The sequence below is a fragment of the Eutrigla gurnardus genome (assembly GCF_963514095.1).
Source record: "Eutrigla gurnardus genome assembly, chromosome: 16".
NCBI lineage: Eukaryota > Metazoa > Chordata > Actinopteri > Perciformes > Triglidae > Eutrigla > Eutrigla gurnardus.
In genome coordinates, this window is record NC_139927.1 from 13,973,583 (window position 1) to 13,988,188 (window position 14,606).

The 14,606-nt window shown below is 41.0% G+C and overlaps 1 protein-coding gene across 1 annotated transcript in view; it reads left to right on the forward strand.

Annotated features, from left to right (window-relative positions):
- Positions 1–14,255, forward strand: part of map3k5 (mitogen-activated protein kinase kinase kinase 5) — a 56,050-nt gene extending 41,795 nt beyond the window's left edge. Inside the window, exons 16-30 of the mRNA XM_084030268.1 lie at positions 841–968; positions 1,545–1,681; positions 2,783–2,888; positions 4,440–4,597; positions 6,417–6,594; positions 7,278–7,295; positions 7,831–8,008; positions 8,537–8,705; positions 8,812–8,997; positions 9,779–9,884; positions 10,546–10,789; positions 10,896–11,008; positions 11,576–11,697; positions 11,830–11,906; positions 13,112–14,255. Coding sequence (XP_083886394.1) covers positions 841–968; positions 1,545–1,681; positions 2,783–2,888; positions 4,440–4,597; positions 6,417–6,594; positions 7,278–7,295; positions 7,831–8,008; positions 8,537–8,705; positions 8,812–8,997; positions 9,779–9,884; positions 10,546–10,789; positions 10,896–11,008; positions 11,576–11,697; positions 11,830–11,906; positions 13,112–13,172 — 1,981 coding nt within the window. The 3' untranslated portion in view covers positions 13,173–14,255. The remainder of the gene's footprint in view (positions 1–840; positions 969–1,544; positions 1,682–2,782; positions 2,889–4,439; positions 4,598–6,416; positions 6,595–7,277; positions 7,296–7,830; positions 8,009–8,536; positions 8,706–8,811; positions 8,998–9,778; positions 9,885–10,545; positions 10,790–10,895; positions 11,009–11,575; positions 11,698–11,829; positions 11,907–13,111) is intronic.
- Positions 14,256–14,606: the final 351 nt, after the last annotated feature.

A 14,606-nucleotide genomic window follows, 5' to 3' on the forward strand; every position in this document is an offset into this window, starting at 1 on the left:
AAAATCCACAGGGAACCTTTTAGTTATCTGTGAATATTTATCATCCTCAAAGGATGAATCCATATATTTTCGGTGACTCACGGACCAAAAAGCCATTTTTGCACACTAGATATTTCTTAATTTAATAAAAAAACATTGCCATGTAATTCATGTTCAAACTGGATAAGCAAGGGATGGTAATTTAAATGTTTTTTTGTTTTGTTTTTTTAACAGACCACCCCTAACTGATTATTTACTGTTAGACAATACTAAAATGTACTATTTATAATGGAAGAATGTCTGCTGTAACCCATTAAAAATACCAATAATACAAATGTTTTTTAACCATTCAACTGATGGTATTAATTTGTCAAAATTCTTATTGTCAGTTAATGGTTAGAAGGTTAATTTATGAACATGCCTCGGATAGAAACCACCCTTATGAAATACCTCTTGTTGTCACTTGAGTGACTGGTTAGGGGGGAGCTGTCAAACACTGTATTTGCTTCACATTGCTGTCTAGTCTTAGTCCTGTACTCATCTCTCACACAGAGTAGATTGTTCCACTAATCACATCAGCAAGTCAGTAGAGCGCTCTGCTGCAAAGGATGTGGAGGATTTGGGTAAATAATTCAGAAGTGGATTGAAATCTCCAGATAGGGAGGGAGGGAGGGAGAGAGAGAAAGATTCATGCAGAGAGCTGAAGGTGAATAAAAAATAGAGAATACTCTCTATTTTTGAGTGTTCATTAAGTTCTTTAGTATTGAAACTGTGGTGTTGAATCAGCATGACATCAACTACTTTTCCAACTATATCTACATACAGTACTGCAACATAGTCTGTTTGTTTTTTTTAATACAGGTACTCTCAGCCGCTCCACGAGGAGATAGCTCTTCACAAGCACTTAAAGCACAAGAACATCGTCCAGTACCTCGGATCCATCAGTGAGAACGGCTTCATAAAGATCTTCATGGAGCAGGTGCCTGGAGGTGAGGCCTGCTGTTGCTGTTATGTTCTTAAAAATAGGAAATGAAAGATGGTACAGATTCACGGAAGTGATACCCACATCTTGAAATAAGTGAGATTTGAAATAAGTGAGTCATTTGTGCACTTTAATGTGACATTAAAGGACAGGATGCTCACTGCACTGCGTATTCCAAGTCTCAAGGTTGCAGAAATTCTGCAAGTGGCTATTATTGCTCATATTTTTGTGTTTCTTTCTTTCTTCTTGGCTGGATAAGATATATTTTGCACAGAACTAAATTGTTTTGTAATAGATTTTTACAGTTCCAAAAAGGTCATGCAATAACCAGATCGTTACTTCAAACATCTTCTGAAGCATTTTCAATCCAAAGGAACAATATTTACACTTATCACACACACTGTTCTGAAATAAATGCATAGAAAATGGATTTTGTACATGATTTACACAGAAGTATTGAGGTCGGTAGAAAGCTCAGATTATCAGTTTTGTTGTGAATTTCAGACTTCTCAGAAGTGTTCTGCTGATCTCAGGTCAAACTGGGCTTGTTGATCGTTGTTGTTGTTTGTCCCAACGCTTTCAGGGAGTCTGTCTGCACTCCTGAGGTCCAAGTGGGGTCCTCTGAAAAACAACGAGCCCACCATCGGCTTCTACACGCGGCAGATCTTGGAGGGACTCAAATACCTGCATGACAACCAGATAGCACACCGAGACATTAAGGTGACCAAACAGAAGAAAACTTTACTGTACAATTAATATTCTGTGTGCTTGTCTGTTGCATCATTGGCTTCTTGCAGGCTTATTTCCAGAATAATTTAGAGAATCAAGAAAAACATACTTCAGCTTAAGCCACATTAAAATGTGTTATCATTTGTTAAAATTCTATCCCAACTCCCACTAACTTTAGCACAAAGGCTACCCCAGTAAAGTTAGCACAAAGGCTAACCCAGTGACATTAGCACAAGGGCAAACCCAGTTAAGTTAGCACAAAGGCTAACCCAGTAGGCTAACGTCAGCACACAGGCTAACCCAGTAACATTAGCACAAATGCTAACCCAATAATGTTAGCACAAAGGCTAACCCAGTAACATTAGCACAAATGCTAACCCAATAATGTTAGCACAAAGGCTAACCCAGTAACATTAGCACAAATGCTGACCCAGTAGCACAAATGCTAGCCCAGTAACATTAGCACAAAGGCTAACCAGTAACATTAGCACAAAGGCTAACCCAATAACATTATATGAAATACATTAAGCTGTTTATTTATTCCTATGTTACTAAAGACGGTAAGAGAGCTTGTGTCAAATGTAGCATGTCTCACCGATCTCCCAGCTGGAGATGCTGCTAGCGCTGCCGGCCAACCTACGTCTTACAATCAAGAGGAATTATTCCACATTTTAAAGGATTGAATGAAATTCTTCAGTTTATTTGTGCTCTGAAAACATCAACAGAGCATTTGAGAATTTACAAAAATCCTGACTTCCCTTTCTCTTGTGTAAAGTCCCCTCCCTCTTTTATCTCAGATATGACAAACCAACACTGATAACACTTCTGTCGCAGACAGTCATCACGGTCAGCAGCCTCTTCCCCCATGCCTTTACCTGATTCAATAACACGGCCATATAAGCATCATTAGCAGCCCATAAAAGTTAATCACCTTGTTTTGCCTGACATATTGCCCTCCTCTTCCTCCAACGCAGTGTCTTCATTTTAAAGGATTTGCAAGCAGCACCTCACGTTATTTCAATACCATAGTGGAATTTCAGCGAGGGGAACGTGGGTGTAAGTGGTTCTCACGGATGTCTTTTCAATCTGCAGGGTGATAATGTTCTCATCAACACCTACAGTGGCGTCCTGAAGATATCCGATTTTGGCACATCCAAGAGGTTAGCGGGGATCAACACCTGCACTGAGACTTTCACAGGTACACCCTGACCCACTGACCGGCTAAATTACTTTCTGTTCACGCAAACCCTCAAGAATGCATGATATGTCTGTTCTGAAAAACTCCCCAGTTTCATGGCACAACAAGGGACAACACTTTGCACTGGAGTGGCCTGTTAGTAAAGTAGAGCAATGTGGTAACCCCACACAGATAAAACTTGTCTTTCAGAGCAGTAATCCGGTCTCTTTGCAGAGTAAGTGATCTCTCTTAGAATTCCTGCTGTTGCTGTTCACTTTGGCATGAGTCTGCGGTCAGATCGGTCGACCTCTTGGATTTGACCATCTGGCAGCGGGTTGGAGGAGACAGGGACTTACCCTGAATGGTGGAGCTCTTTCAGGAAACTGGGCTACTCCTTTTTATAGCTCGAGACGACTATAAATGCTTCCCTGCCTCTTTTTAGCTCAGTACACAAGCTTCTAAAAGCAGTAAACACCACCCAGCAGGCTATTATTAGAACAAAAGAGTCCTTTCAACGGGGAGCCGAAAATGTTACTTTGGACTGAGTTGTGATTAATTGACGACCCGGAGAGAGGCTCTATGCTCTTGCGTAAGGCCTGTTTAAAACTTGTGTAACCCGATTGGTCATTTGCAAGAGGTGTGTCATCACCTCAGGACAAAGGCAAATTATATTTAGACCTAATACAAGCTAGCATTCACATCAGTATCTTTCACATGTTGTTGATGTCACCTCTACCACTTTTTTGTATAAACATTTTGTGGCCTTGAAAAAGGATTCAAGACATGTTCTTTTGCAATGCCTGTTTTATCTTGAGTTTTATAAATGAAGCTGTTAATTGTAAAAAGAAAAAAAAAAGAGCAAAGATATGTTTATTCTGCCCGAAGCAGAGAGTTTAACACTTGTATTGACACTTGTAGACTGCATGCATGTAATTAAAGATTAGTTTCCTTTCCTGCACATTGCAGCCAATCAATTATTTATTTACTAACCTATATATTAGACTCGTTGGTCAGTTATTTGATTAAACGAAGAGTGTTGTGAGTGACACAGAAAGGCAGCAGCTAAGTTAGAATTAGATCCTATAATAAATCATAAGAATCATAACAGATGACACCTAAACAACTTTAAAGCAGCAGTTTGACATTTTGAATAGATGAGAAGATACAGGAATCCCCCTCTTATGTCTGTCTGCTAAATAATAAGCTGCAGCCCGTTGCTTTAGTTTAGCATAAAGACTTTGGCAGCTTGGAGAAATACTTTGACTTTTTAAGAAATACTCTTGCTTTCTTGCCAAGAATTAGATGAAAAAATTGATGCCGCCCTCTCATTTCTGTAACTTAGCTTCAAGAGACTAGAAACAGCTAGCCTGGCTCTGTCTAAAAAGGGAACAAATTCCAGCCACTAATAAAGCTCAGTTAACCCGTAAAGACTGAAGTATAAAAATGTGGGGGTGATGGCTTATTGCAGACTTGCATTTAAAACCCCACTTAGCATATGAACCATTACTGAATATTGTAACTAACTTATGAATATCTATCTGTCTGACTGTATTGTTGTGTTTGTTTGTGCAGGCACATTACAGTACATGGCTCCTGAGATCATTGACAAGGGTCCTCGAGGATATGGCAAGCCAGCGGACATCTGGTCTCTGGGCTGCACCATCATAGAGATGGCAACTGGGAAACCACCTTTCTATGAGCTGGGAGAGCCACAGGCTGCTATGTTCAAGGTGAGAACCGGTAACAGTAACAAACCCCCTCAACCCACTGGGTGATGTGTTTGAAGAAGGCAGGTGAACGTCTGTTTCTGTGGAGGCGTCTTCCATAATGTGCCAATGCACACATTTTCATGTATAAGAGCTGATAATTGCTCCACTGATATACATCTTAAAGGTATATACCACGTGTTTTTAAGATCATGTTGATCTGTGCACATGCTCCAATCAATGAGAGGTATGAAACAATCAAAGCTGGCGTGCTTCTCAAGGCCAAAGGTCAAGGGCTGAATCCAATCTAAACATTCAAAGTCCTGCAGGAAAACCTTTCAACTATTTATGATTGAAACTTTATTCAACCTTGAGGACTATTAAAAGTCACACGAGCATTGAGTATATTTTTTAGTGAAGATTGTTTTTATTTTCCCCCTTTTTCCTTTAATTTTGTCTTGTTTGTTTCACATGAGTGTGTTTTTCTTACTTATTGTGATCCTATCAAAACCATTTAGTAGAAGCTACTAAATGGAAGAGGGTACTTGTTAGCAACACACTATTCGCTCATCATTAAAACGTGACCTACAGCAACATATATTATAAGTATCTATTGTTATTTCCGTATTAGAGATACTGTTTGTGATATCCATGATGGGCCCAGACATGATCATTAGGAATAGTGGAAGACAATCTTTTCTCAGCCCTCAAACTGACAGTTAAACTGACACACTGACATTCTGGAAACCTACTCAAAATGCAAACTACTAGCAGAAATGTTGCCTGGAGCCTTAAAATCAACTGTATGTGGTTAACGTATTACCCAATCATCATTATATGCTTTAAAGGAAAGTAGAATTAATTAGAAGATACCATCTAAAGAAATAATCAATAAGTCGACATCTGCACTCGTCTGTTCCTGTTTTTATGGAAACTGGGGCAGTGAATCAGCCGTTGTGCACCTGCATTGTGTTGCCACCTGCATGCTGTGACGTGATCGAGCTCAGTAGAAACTCCAAATACTGTCAATGTGGGAACATTTGTTTGAACACAAACAAAGAAGTGTAGCTCATGGAGAGCAGCCGTCACAGACAGTTTGGGTTTTTCCAGTTTCTGTGTGCACGTGTCTTTGTTTGAGATGGTTTACACTGTGTATTTGCTCTGGATGGAAATGCAAAGCCCTCCAGGCCAATGAAATGTCGTCCTCAGCCATGTGTAGCCCATTCAAGGACAGTAAAGATGTTTAAGGGGTTGTCTGGAAAGCATTATAGCACTCCCGTCAAAGCTGTGAATCATGGAATTCTCCATAAGGTGCGATTTTAATCAAAGGGACTTTCTAGTGAGAGCAGCATTAAAGCAGAAGCTGATATCTCTTCACATTATCTGGACAAAGATCACAGAATGCATGCAAGTGCAAGTACAGTCACATCATCTGTATTTACAACAAGATCTCAAGTAGTGTCTGCACTTTGCATGGTGTGTGGAGTTTTCCCAAATAGTCAATGTACTCTTTACTCATCCTTGTGGAATGTCTCAAGGCAGGGGCATCTCCCTGCTAATCTTAAATCAACATTCCTCCACTGCAACAACAGGAATTTCTAGGGTTGTTATTGTCATGAGAGTCTTGCGCTTGAACTTTGAGCATTATTGCCCTGAGGCGCAGTCTCATAGTTCACTGGGTAAACCGCACGCTGCACACTTAAATGTCACCTCAAATCAAATAATTTACTCCGAGAGCAGGACATCTCAGAGAGCTTCCCAGAGACGGTGTGCTTTCACTTTTTATTTGACTTTTAAATGCTGTAGATCTGTCTGAAGTGAACGTGTGTCCTTTTGTCTGTAGGTGGGCATGTTTAAGATCCACCCAGAGATCCCAGAGTCCATGTCGCTGGAGGCCAAGGCCTTCATCCTGCGATGCTTTGAGCCAGACCCGGACCGCCGCGCCACCGCCCTCGACCTGCTCACGGACGAGTTCCTCACCGTCACCAGCCGCAAGAAGAAGAGCAAGAGCAGCTTCACTGGTCAGTTGGGTTCGGTTGAGCTGAGAAGGCCTTGATGATGGTTTTCTAATTTGTTGTCTATTTGGATCTCCATTAGCTTCTATTAAGTTATAGCGAGGTCTATATAAGGTGGTTTAAACAGAAATAACTGTAGTTCAAAAGGTGCAACAAACAGAAAGGAGGAAAGTTAAAGGAATAGTTTGACATTTTGCTCATATTATTGCAGAGAGGAGACAGTTGGCTTAGCCAAGCATTGAGAAACGGGGAAACAAAATCCAACTACTAGCACCTCTAAGCTCAATAATTAACAGGATACATCTTATTTGTTTCAAGGAGCAATTCATATACGACATTGGACATTCAGAGCATTAATATAGCATCAAACAGCTATTTGCTGTGTAAAGATAGAGAGGAATAATGTTCACCTGAGCCAAGAATGAACATAAGATGCCTTCATGCATGCAAACTTGTGACAAAGGCAGGCTAGCTCTTTCCCCCTGGTTCCAGTCTTTATGCTAAGCTAAGCTAACCATCTACTGGCTCCCTTTATAACTAAAGACATGAGAGTGCTGTCATGTGAACTGGCCCCAGAACCAAAAAAAAAAAAGATGAACATTACCAAGTGTTATTCTGCAGGTCTTACATGGAAATGTTTTGTTCTCGGTTAACTGCTGACGCATATGCTCTGTTTTTCTCCACTACAGCTCTGTCACCGGGGACTGGTGAGTTACTTTGCTCTCAACACTTCTGCTCTCAGACATGCGTATTTATCGCTATAGGGACTACTACTACTCCGACTGTCAGTTCTGTCATACAGCTGCCTGCTTTACTGAAAAGTATCCAGGCTACAGTTTTCAAAGTGTTTTTCTTTTCTGCCGGTAGCTACCTGCCTGGCACGACTTCCCAAGGACTCAAAATAGACATTGCACAACAGGACTTCTTTCCAAATGCTTGAATGTCTCTTAATCCCTGTTTCATGATTTCATTATTAGATAGAGCTCTTCTCCCTTAACATGGTGGCAGATTATTATCAGATTTCTCTTTGTGCCTTCATGAAAAGGAAACTGTTTTTCCATCAGCACTTGTACTCATTTCATCCCCTTGAATGCTCCCTTTCTTTCTTACAATTTTGACTTCCTGATCGGAACAGCAAACAGTCTCCTTCTGTGTTCTAAAAGAGCATATCATCATATTATTAGATTACAAATTATGTAACGGGCTCCTTTTAAGGTTTCTTACGATCGCCGTGTCCTTCAGAGTACCTCCGCAGTATCTCCCTGCCGGTGCCGGTGGTTGTGGAGGACACCAGCAGCAGCAGCGAGTACGGCTCCGTCTCCCCTGACAACGACCTCAACACCAACCCCTTCATCTTCAAGCCCAGCGTGAAGTGCTACAGCGAGAGGGATGTCAAGGGGCCCAGGTCCCTCTTCCTCAGGTAGGAGGAGGGTTTTCTCAGAGTGAATTTGGTCGCTATGGCCATTACTAATAATCTGCCATTTTGCTTTGATTCAGATCAACATAATGTTATCATATCTATTGTAGTATTGAGAAGTACTCAGCACATTGTCTGTTAGAAGTCCTTAGCAGAATTGATTCTAATGCAAACAGTGTTGAAGTGCCCCACCGAGTACACAATTTAAATATGATAATATAAAAATAAGGTTTATTTGACAGATGGCTGTGTGTTAGACACACACAAACTGTATCCTTTTTTTAAATTTTATTTTATGAAGTATTAACAAAAATATCAAACACTGATTTGCATAAGATGGATCGCCCCCACTCTTTGATTTTCCTGAAGCATGTTGCACTTTTGCTGCACTCAAATGAAAGCAAAAGGCAACATTTTTACATATATTATGAGCTTTACATGCTTATTTGTTGTTGGAGCTGCAGTATAATTGAAAAATGGAATATGAGTTCTAGTTCACTGAAATCCAATATCTTTTATTTTTCTGCTCAGCATCCCAGTGGAGAACTTTGAGGACCACAGCGCGCCTCCATCTCCCGATGAGAAGGATTCGGGCTTCTTTATGCTTCGGAAGGACAGCGAGAGACGGGCCACACTGCACCACATCCTGACCGAGGACCGGGACAAGGTGGTGGCCAACCTGATGGAGGCCCTCACACAGGTGGGTTATGGAAGGCGCCAGCAGTCGGCAGTTGGATCAATAAAGAAATGGATCCCCTCTCATGTACACTTCGATCTCTCCTGTTATCCCCATCTTACCCTCTCAGGGCTCTGAGGGAACGAAACTGAAGCCTCAGCATATCTCCACCCTCGTGGTCAGTCTGGCCGACTTTGTCCGCATGGCGGACAGAAAAATCATCGCCAACACGTTGTCTCAACTTAAGCTCGAGCTGGACTTCGACAGCACTGCCATCAGTCAGCTGCAGATTGTGCTTTTTGGCTTCCAGGACGCTGTAAGTATTCTTCAGATGGATGATTTCAGGAAGGAATTAATTACAGTAAATCCCAGCATCTCATCCTGAAACCCAAAATACTCCACATCTCTTAGATGCAAACATTCACTTTTTGATGAATTGTCCTCAGCTTACCTGCAGTTTTAAATAGCAGCGATAAAAACTGTTACTTTAAGGCTTTATTAGTTGCTTAAATTCTCCTCACATGCTGCTCAGTTTCTCCTGCACCTGTGATGTGATTTCCTGTCTATTTATTCATCTCCATATTTGTAGGCAGAGCTGCTCGCAGCCTCGTCATACACCATGTGCTCTGAACACTTCATGATAATTGTTGTCATTTTACATGAGCTGCAGGAAGCAGCAGGCTGCCATGTTGCTGCTCTGCCTGCACTGAGATCAGATCAGACATACTTGTTACCTTTTTAGCGAGGCGATTAAAGGGGAATCTGTGGGGAGTAATTGCACATTCTGTAATGTGGAAATGCAGTTATGCAGATGAAATGACACAAGAACAAGTGGTTGTTTTCATATTTATAAGGGGTGTGTTGCATAATCGTGCAGGAAGATGAGGCTCTGATGCCCCCTGGTGGTCATCAGTGCAAGCAATTTACAGTCGAAAAGCAGGAAAAGCTGTCACGCAGGAAGAATTTGGGTTGTAGTGCATTTATTCAAAAGTATAACAATCAAGACTGAAATACCTTAAGCATCATCCATGTTAAATGTGAAATACAAACCAAAAAAAAAAGTAAAAAGGACTCACCATTAAACTTCACGTCTTCAGGTAAACAAAGTGCTGCGAAACCACAACATCAAGCCTCACTGGATGTTCGCTCTGGACAACATCATCCGCAAAGCTGTGCAGACCGCCATCACCATCCTGGTGCCAGGTAATTTAAAATGACCTTAGAAACGGGCTCCAACTCCAGTGTCGCATCTCAAGTTGCAACTCGAACTGTAAACGTCGATCACAGCCCGGATATCCGCTGACTACACCAGACCCCAGAGATATAGCCCCTTGCCCTGAGAGGCTTGTCTGTCGTCCGGCCGATGGGTTTGGGAGATTAGGTGCCAGGTAACATCATCAGCGACTCGAGCAGAACGCCTCTAAATAAATGATCAGCGGTCCCTCGGGGAAGCAGCGTTGGCCTGATAACCGTAGGCGCTGTGGAGGGAGTTCTGGAAGCTACAGCTGAGATTTGGGAGGCTGGGGATGTTCAGTGGTGACAACTTAAACGCTGATGTCCTCCACACGAGCAACAATTAGTGCTGTTGAGAAGCCCCCGCAACGTAATAGCATACTGTAGCTCAGAAGTAAGAAAGGGGGAACTAGCAGCAGTCTGGAGGTTTGTATTTATAGTTTTTTATACAAGAAGAAGAAGTTTACACATTAAATCAATGCCACGTAAATCGACCAGTAGATTGAGTCAGAAGCTTGTGTCTGGAAAAAAAGCGTGTTTATTTATGATTAAAAGCTGCAGGATATTTGAATTTCTTGTGATTTCTCTCTCAATAAAATGCAAGCGTGTGTGTGTGTGTGTGTGTTTTCAGAGCTGAGGCCTCACTTCAGCCTGGCCTCAGAAAGCGACCCGGCCGAGCAGGAGGACGTCGACGACGACACCGAGCCGGAGAGAAACTCCGCCCACCAGAGCCGGGCGCCGCCTGTCGCCGCTCACGACGACACCGTGGCCACCTCGGGAGTCAGCACGCTCAGCTCCACCGTCTCACACGAGTCCCATAACGCACAGCGCTCTGTGAGCATGGAGCTGGGCCGGATGAAGCTGGAGACCAACAGGTAGTCACAGACTATACTCTTAGACACTGACATGTACGTGTGTGGAGGCCATTAGACATTTGTTTACACTGAAAGTGTTTTCTCCCTCCGACTTGTTGGGCTGCAGGCTGATGGAGCAGCTGCTGGAGAAGGAGCGAGAGTATCAGGCCATCCTGCAACAAGTGCTGGAGGAGAGAGAGCAGGAGATCAGACTACTGAGGCTGCGATCTGAGCCCGCAGGTCTGGACTTTAATGGACTCTTTCCTTTTCACACTGACTGTTTGCAACACGAGCACAACTTCTGCTGCCGCCACCAGTCCGCCTTTACGTTTTACAACCAGCTGTGACTCATCGAGGCAACGCCGCCGTCCATTCACAGCCGATCTGTTATAAATACATCACAACTGTGCTGAGAAATATCCAAGAATCAGTGATGTTGCGTCAGACCGCTTTCCCCTCTGGCTCGCTCAATCATTTAGAGAAGTTTATTTATGTAGAACATGTAAAGACAACAGGAGTTTGCTTTCCAGTCGAAGCAGGTGGACGTCAATACAGGTGTATTAAATAAGGTGCATAAAGGGAAATGATGCATTATGTAATACACTAAGACAAAAGTAAAACTGTAATGAGAAGACGGCAGATTAAAAGGATGTAAGAGGACGTTGATTTCACAAAAGTCAGGTCTTTAAATACGAGTTGCGGCACGAACAAAGCCTTCTCCTGGCACGTTGACTGACTTTGACGTAGAAGCATTAATTAAATAACTGCCTGTGTCTAAAGGATTCTGTTTGCTTTACTGTGTGGCAGACATCCCCACATCCTCAGGAGGCTCCCAGGGCCGGAGGAGTCCAGCTGCAGAGAGACATGAAGACTCGGAGATGACCAGCTGGCTGAGGCTTTATGGCGCCGACCAGGACTCCATAGACAAAGTGAGTCCACCTCGTCTGGTAGCTGTTAGATCAAACCGGGACATAAATGACGATACAGTTTCAAAGAATTAACTTGAATCTAATTAAACTGTGTTGTTTAAGTCCATGCTTTCATGCATTTTGTGTCTCCAGATACTGAACGAGGACTACACGCTGCACAACATTCTCCACGATGTAACACGAGATGATCTGAAGAGTTTAAGACTGAGGTACTTACTTTCTTTAGTCTTTTCACAGTTTCACTTCTGTGTTCAGTATTTAGTCCGTGAAACACATGCTGACGCTCACATCTAAACAGCACTACATCTCCAAATCCCGGAAACACAGAAGTGAAGCCGTGACTTTCTTTCTCGCTGTATTGAGTTTGTGCTTTCTTGGTTCTTACTTTATGTGTGCAAAGAGCAACTCGGCACTGTAGTGACTCATAGTGGCAGCTCCGTTTCTCAGAAATGAGGTGGCGTTTGTAAGCAAAGCTGTGATTTCCTTTATGAGGACTCTGTTCATCACGTCTGTAAACATGTTTTTTAGCTGACTGCTACTGTGACTAATATGTTAGCGTATCGCCTCGTTGTTTATCATGTTCAACAAAGAAGTGAAACATTTTAAAACCGTTATTTATACATCCATTCCTGTATGTGTAGGGTTTGTCAGGTGCCTTTGGCGGCCCCCAGTGGCGGCATTAAAAAAGACATGCAACATTTTGCAAGTGACGTGTTCTCCAAAATATCTGCAGCTATTATAAACTCTTTGAAAGTATTGGATTCAGTTTACTTTTGCAAAAAAAAAAGCCATAGAAAGTATTTAAAAGTCAAATTATTTTCTTTTGCCTGTTGTAGGCAGTAATGTTATATTATAAGATGTTTTATATCCGGTTGTTGGCCGTTAACTTAAATAAATTATATTTTTTTAAACAAATGCATCCATTTTCTGCTGCTTTTCCAGGTCCTGTTTGCATTCATTTAATGAATTCTGTCATCATCATGATTAGATATTCAATTCAAGTGTTCATTTTACAGGTAGAAAATAATTAAAAACATTACTTCAACACAACATCCAGGTGAAACCTGTGCAATTTGCCGATCTTTATTAAAAAGAAGATCCTGGTGGAGAGGAAGGGGACAACAGAAACATTTAAAGTAACATTTAGGGCATTTAGCAGATGCTTTTATCCAGTATATCGCTATCAGAAATGATCCTCATATAATATACACATGAAAAAATGTGATCTATTCCGTATCACATCATCTGCTGCTTTCATATTTGAGCCAGTAAAGGAAGTTATTTATGACTTTCATTTCTGTCGGTTACAGATAAACATACATATTATAATATATTATATTATATGATATATTACATGCATACATACATACCACACATTGTATATTTTAACCTCAGTCTTTTCTCTGTCCCTTAGAGGCGGGATCCTGTGTAAACTTTGGAAGGCCATCACAGACTACAGGCAGAAGCCAACCTGAGGCCTTAAATGCCAACAACCACTCAAGAGAAGCCCGGACCGTCGTCCCCACGACTCAGTATTCTCCTCTTTACCTCAGTAATTACAAGAGCAGGACTTTTAGGGGAAGATCTTGCGTCTGCCGCTGTGCAAAGAGCAGCATAACTTCTGCACAAGAAACTCTTTTGTCGGGTCTTGTCGGGGTTATTTTCATGATTTCAGAAGAATTGGTTACTTTGCGAGCGACAATTACTGAGAAGTGCTGATAGATTTTGCTACGCCTGGTGGACATTACACAGCATTTTGCTACAGATGTTTTAAAAATGACAACAAACATCTTGAACTCTGTCAAAAACGTTTATTTTCTCTCTTGTCTTTACAAGATGTAACGTTTACAGAACTGGAGACTGACCGTTTTCTAACACAGGCCGGAGGTACAAAATACTACATTCAAAATCATCTGTACTCGTGTTTTTATCAAAGGCATCTCGTCACTACTTTATTTAAATATATTTTTAATTTAAGTGTTAAGGTAATCTGAAGGATGTCAGTGCATGCCCTGTTTTTATTTTATTTTTTATCCATACTGAGACTTATTTAAATTGTTTTTTTTTTTCACATTTCCTTTTATAATATGAATCTACATTTTTATTTTTCATAAACATGTAAATAATGTGTTATAGAATTATATGTGAGCGACATTTATGTACTTTAACAACACATTGGTGAACATAGGTAAATCTATGTGTGGATTAGACCGAGTCCACAATGAACACGTGAAAAATTAATTGTATTGTATTTTCTAGTGGCACAAATCATAGGATATATAACAATAAGTTAGTAATTAATATAACATTGAATAATTTGCTCTGTAATTTAATTTTTTGTTACACTGACAAACGTGTTTATCTTGCTTGTGTAGATTTGATCATTCAATCAGATGTTATGTTGTGATGGAAAAATGAGCCTCAACCTTTTTGTTATTTTAAAAAAACCCACAATGTCAGAAATGGGGGGACATAATCATGAGCAGTGTGTCCATTTTGTTTCATATCTAAAATTATTGACAATTCCTGTGTCATATTAAAAAAATGTTTTAAAAATATCTTGAAACTGTGAAAGAAGTCTGTTAGAAATAGGCTATTTCTTCTTACAAAGATGCTATTTCAAACATGCTATTTCAAACATGCTATTTCAAATAGCATGTTTGTAGTTGAAAGAACAGAGGGGACATTTACCTTTAGTGAATGCAGGACAGTGTAAGGATAAACAAAACTTTTATTCAATTTCATAGAGATGTATTGTAGTTATTCATGTTCACATCTCGGCCATTCAAAGTGTTTAACAGATACAACTCGTACAGTCAAGTTTTAATGTAGATACAGACAGATGAGTCTCACAGGACAATACAAACAATACAAACTTGTTATAACCTAAAATGCAGCTTAAAGTGCAA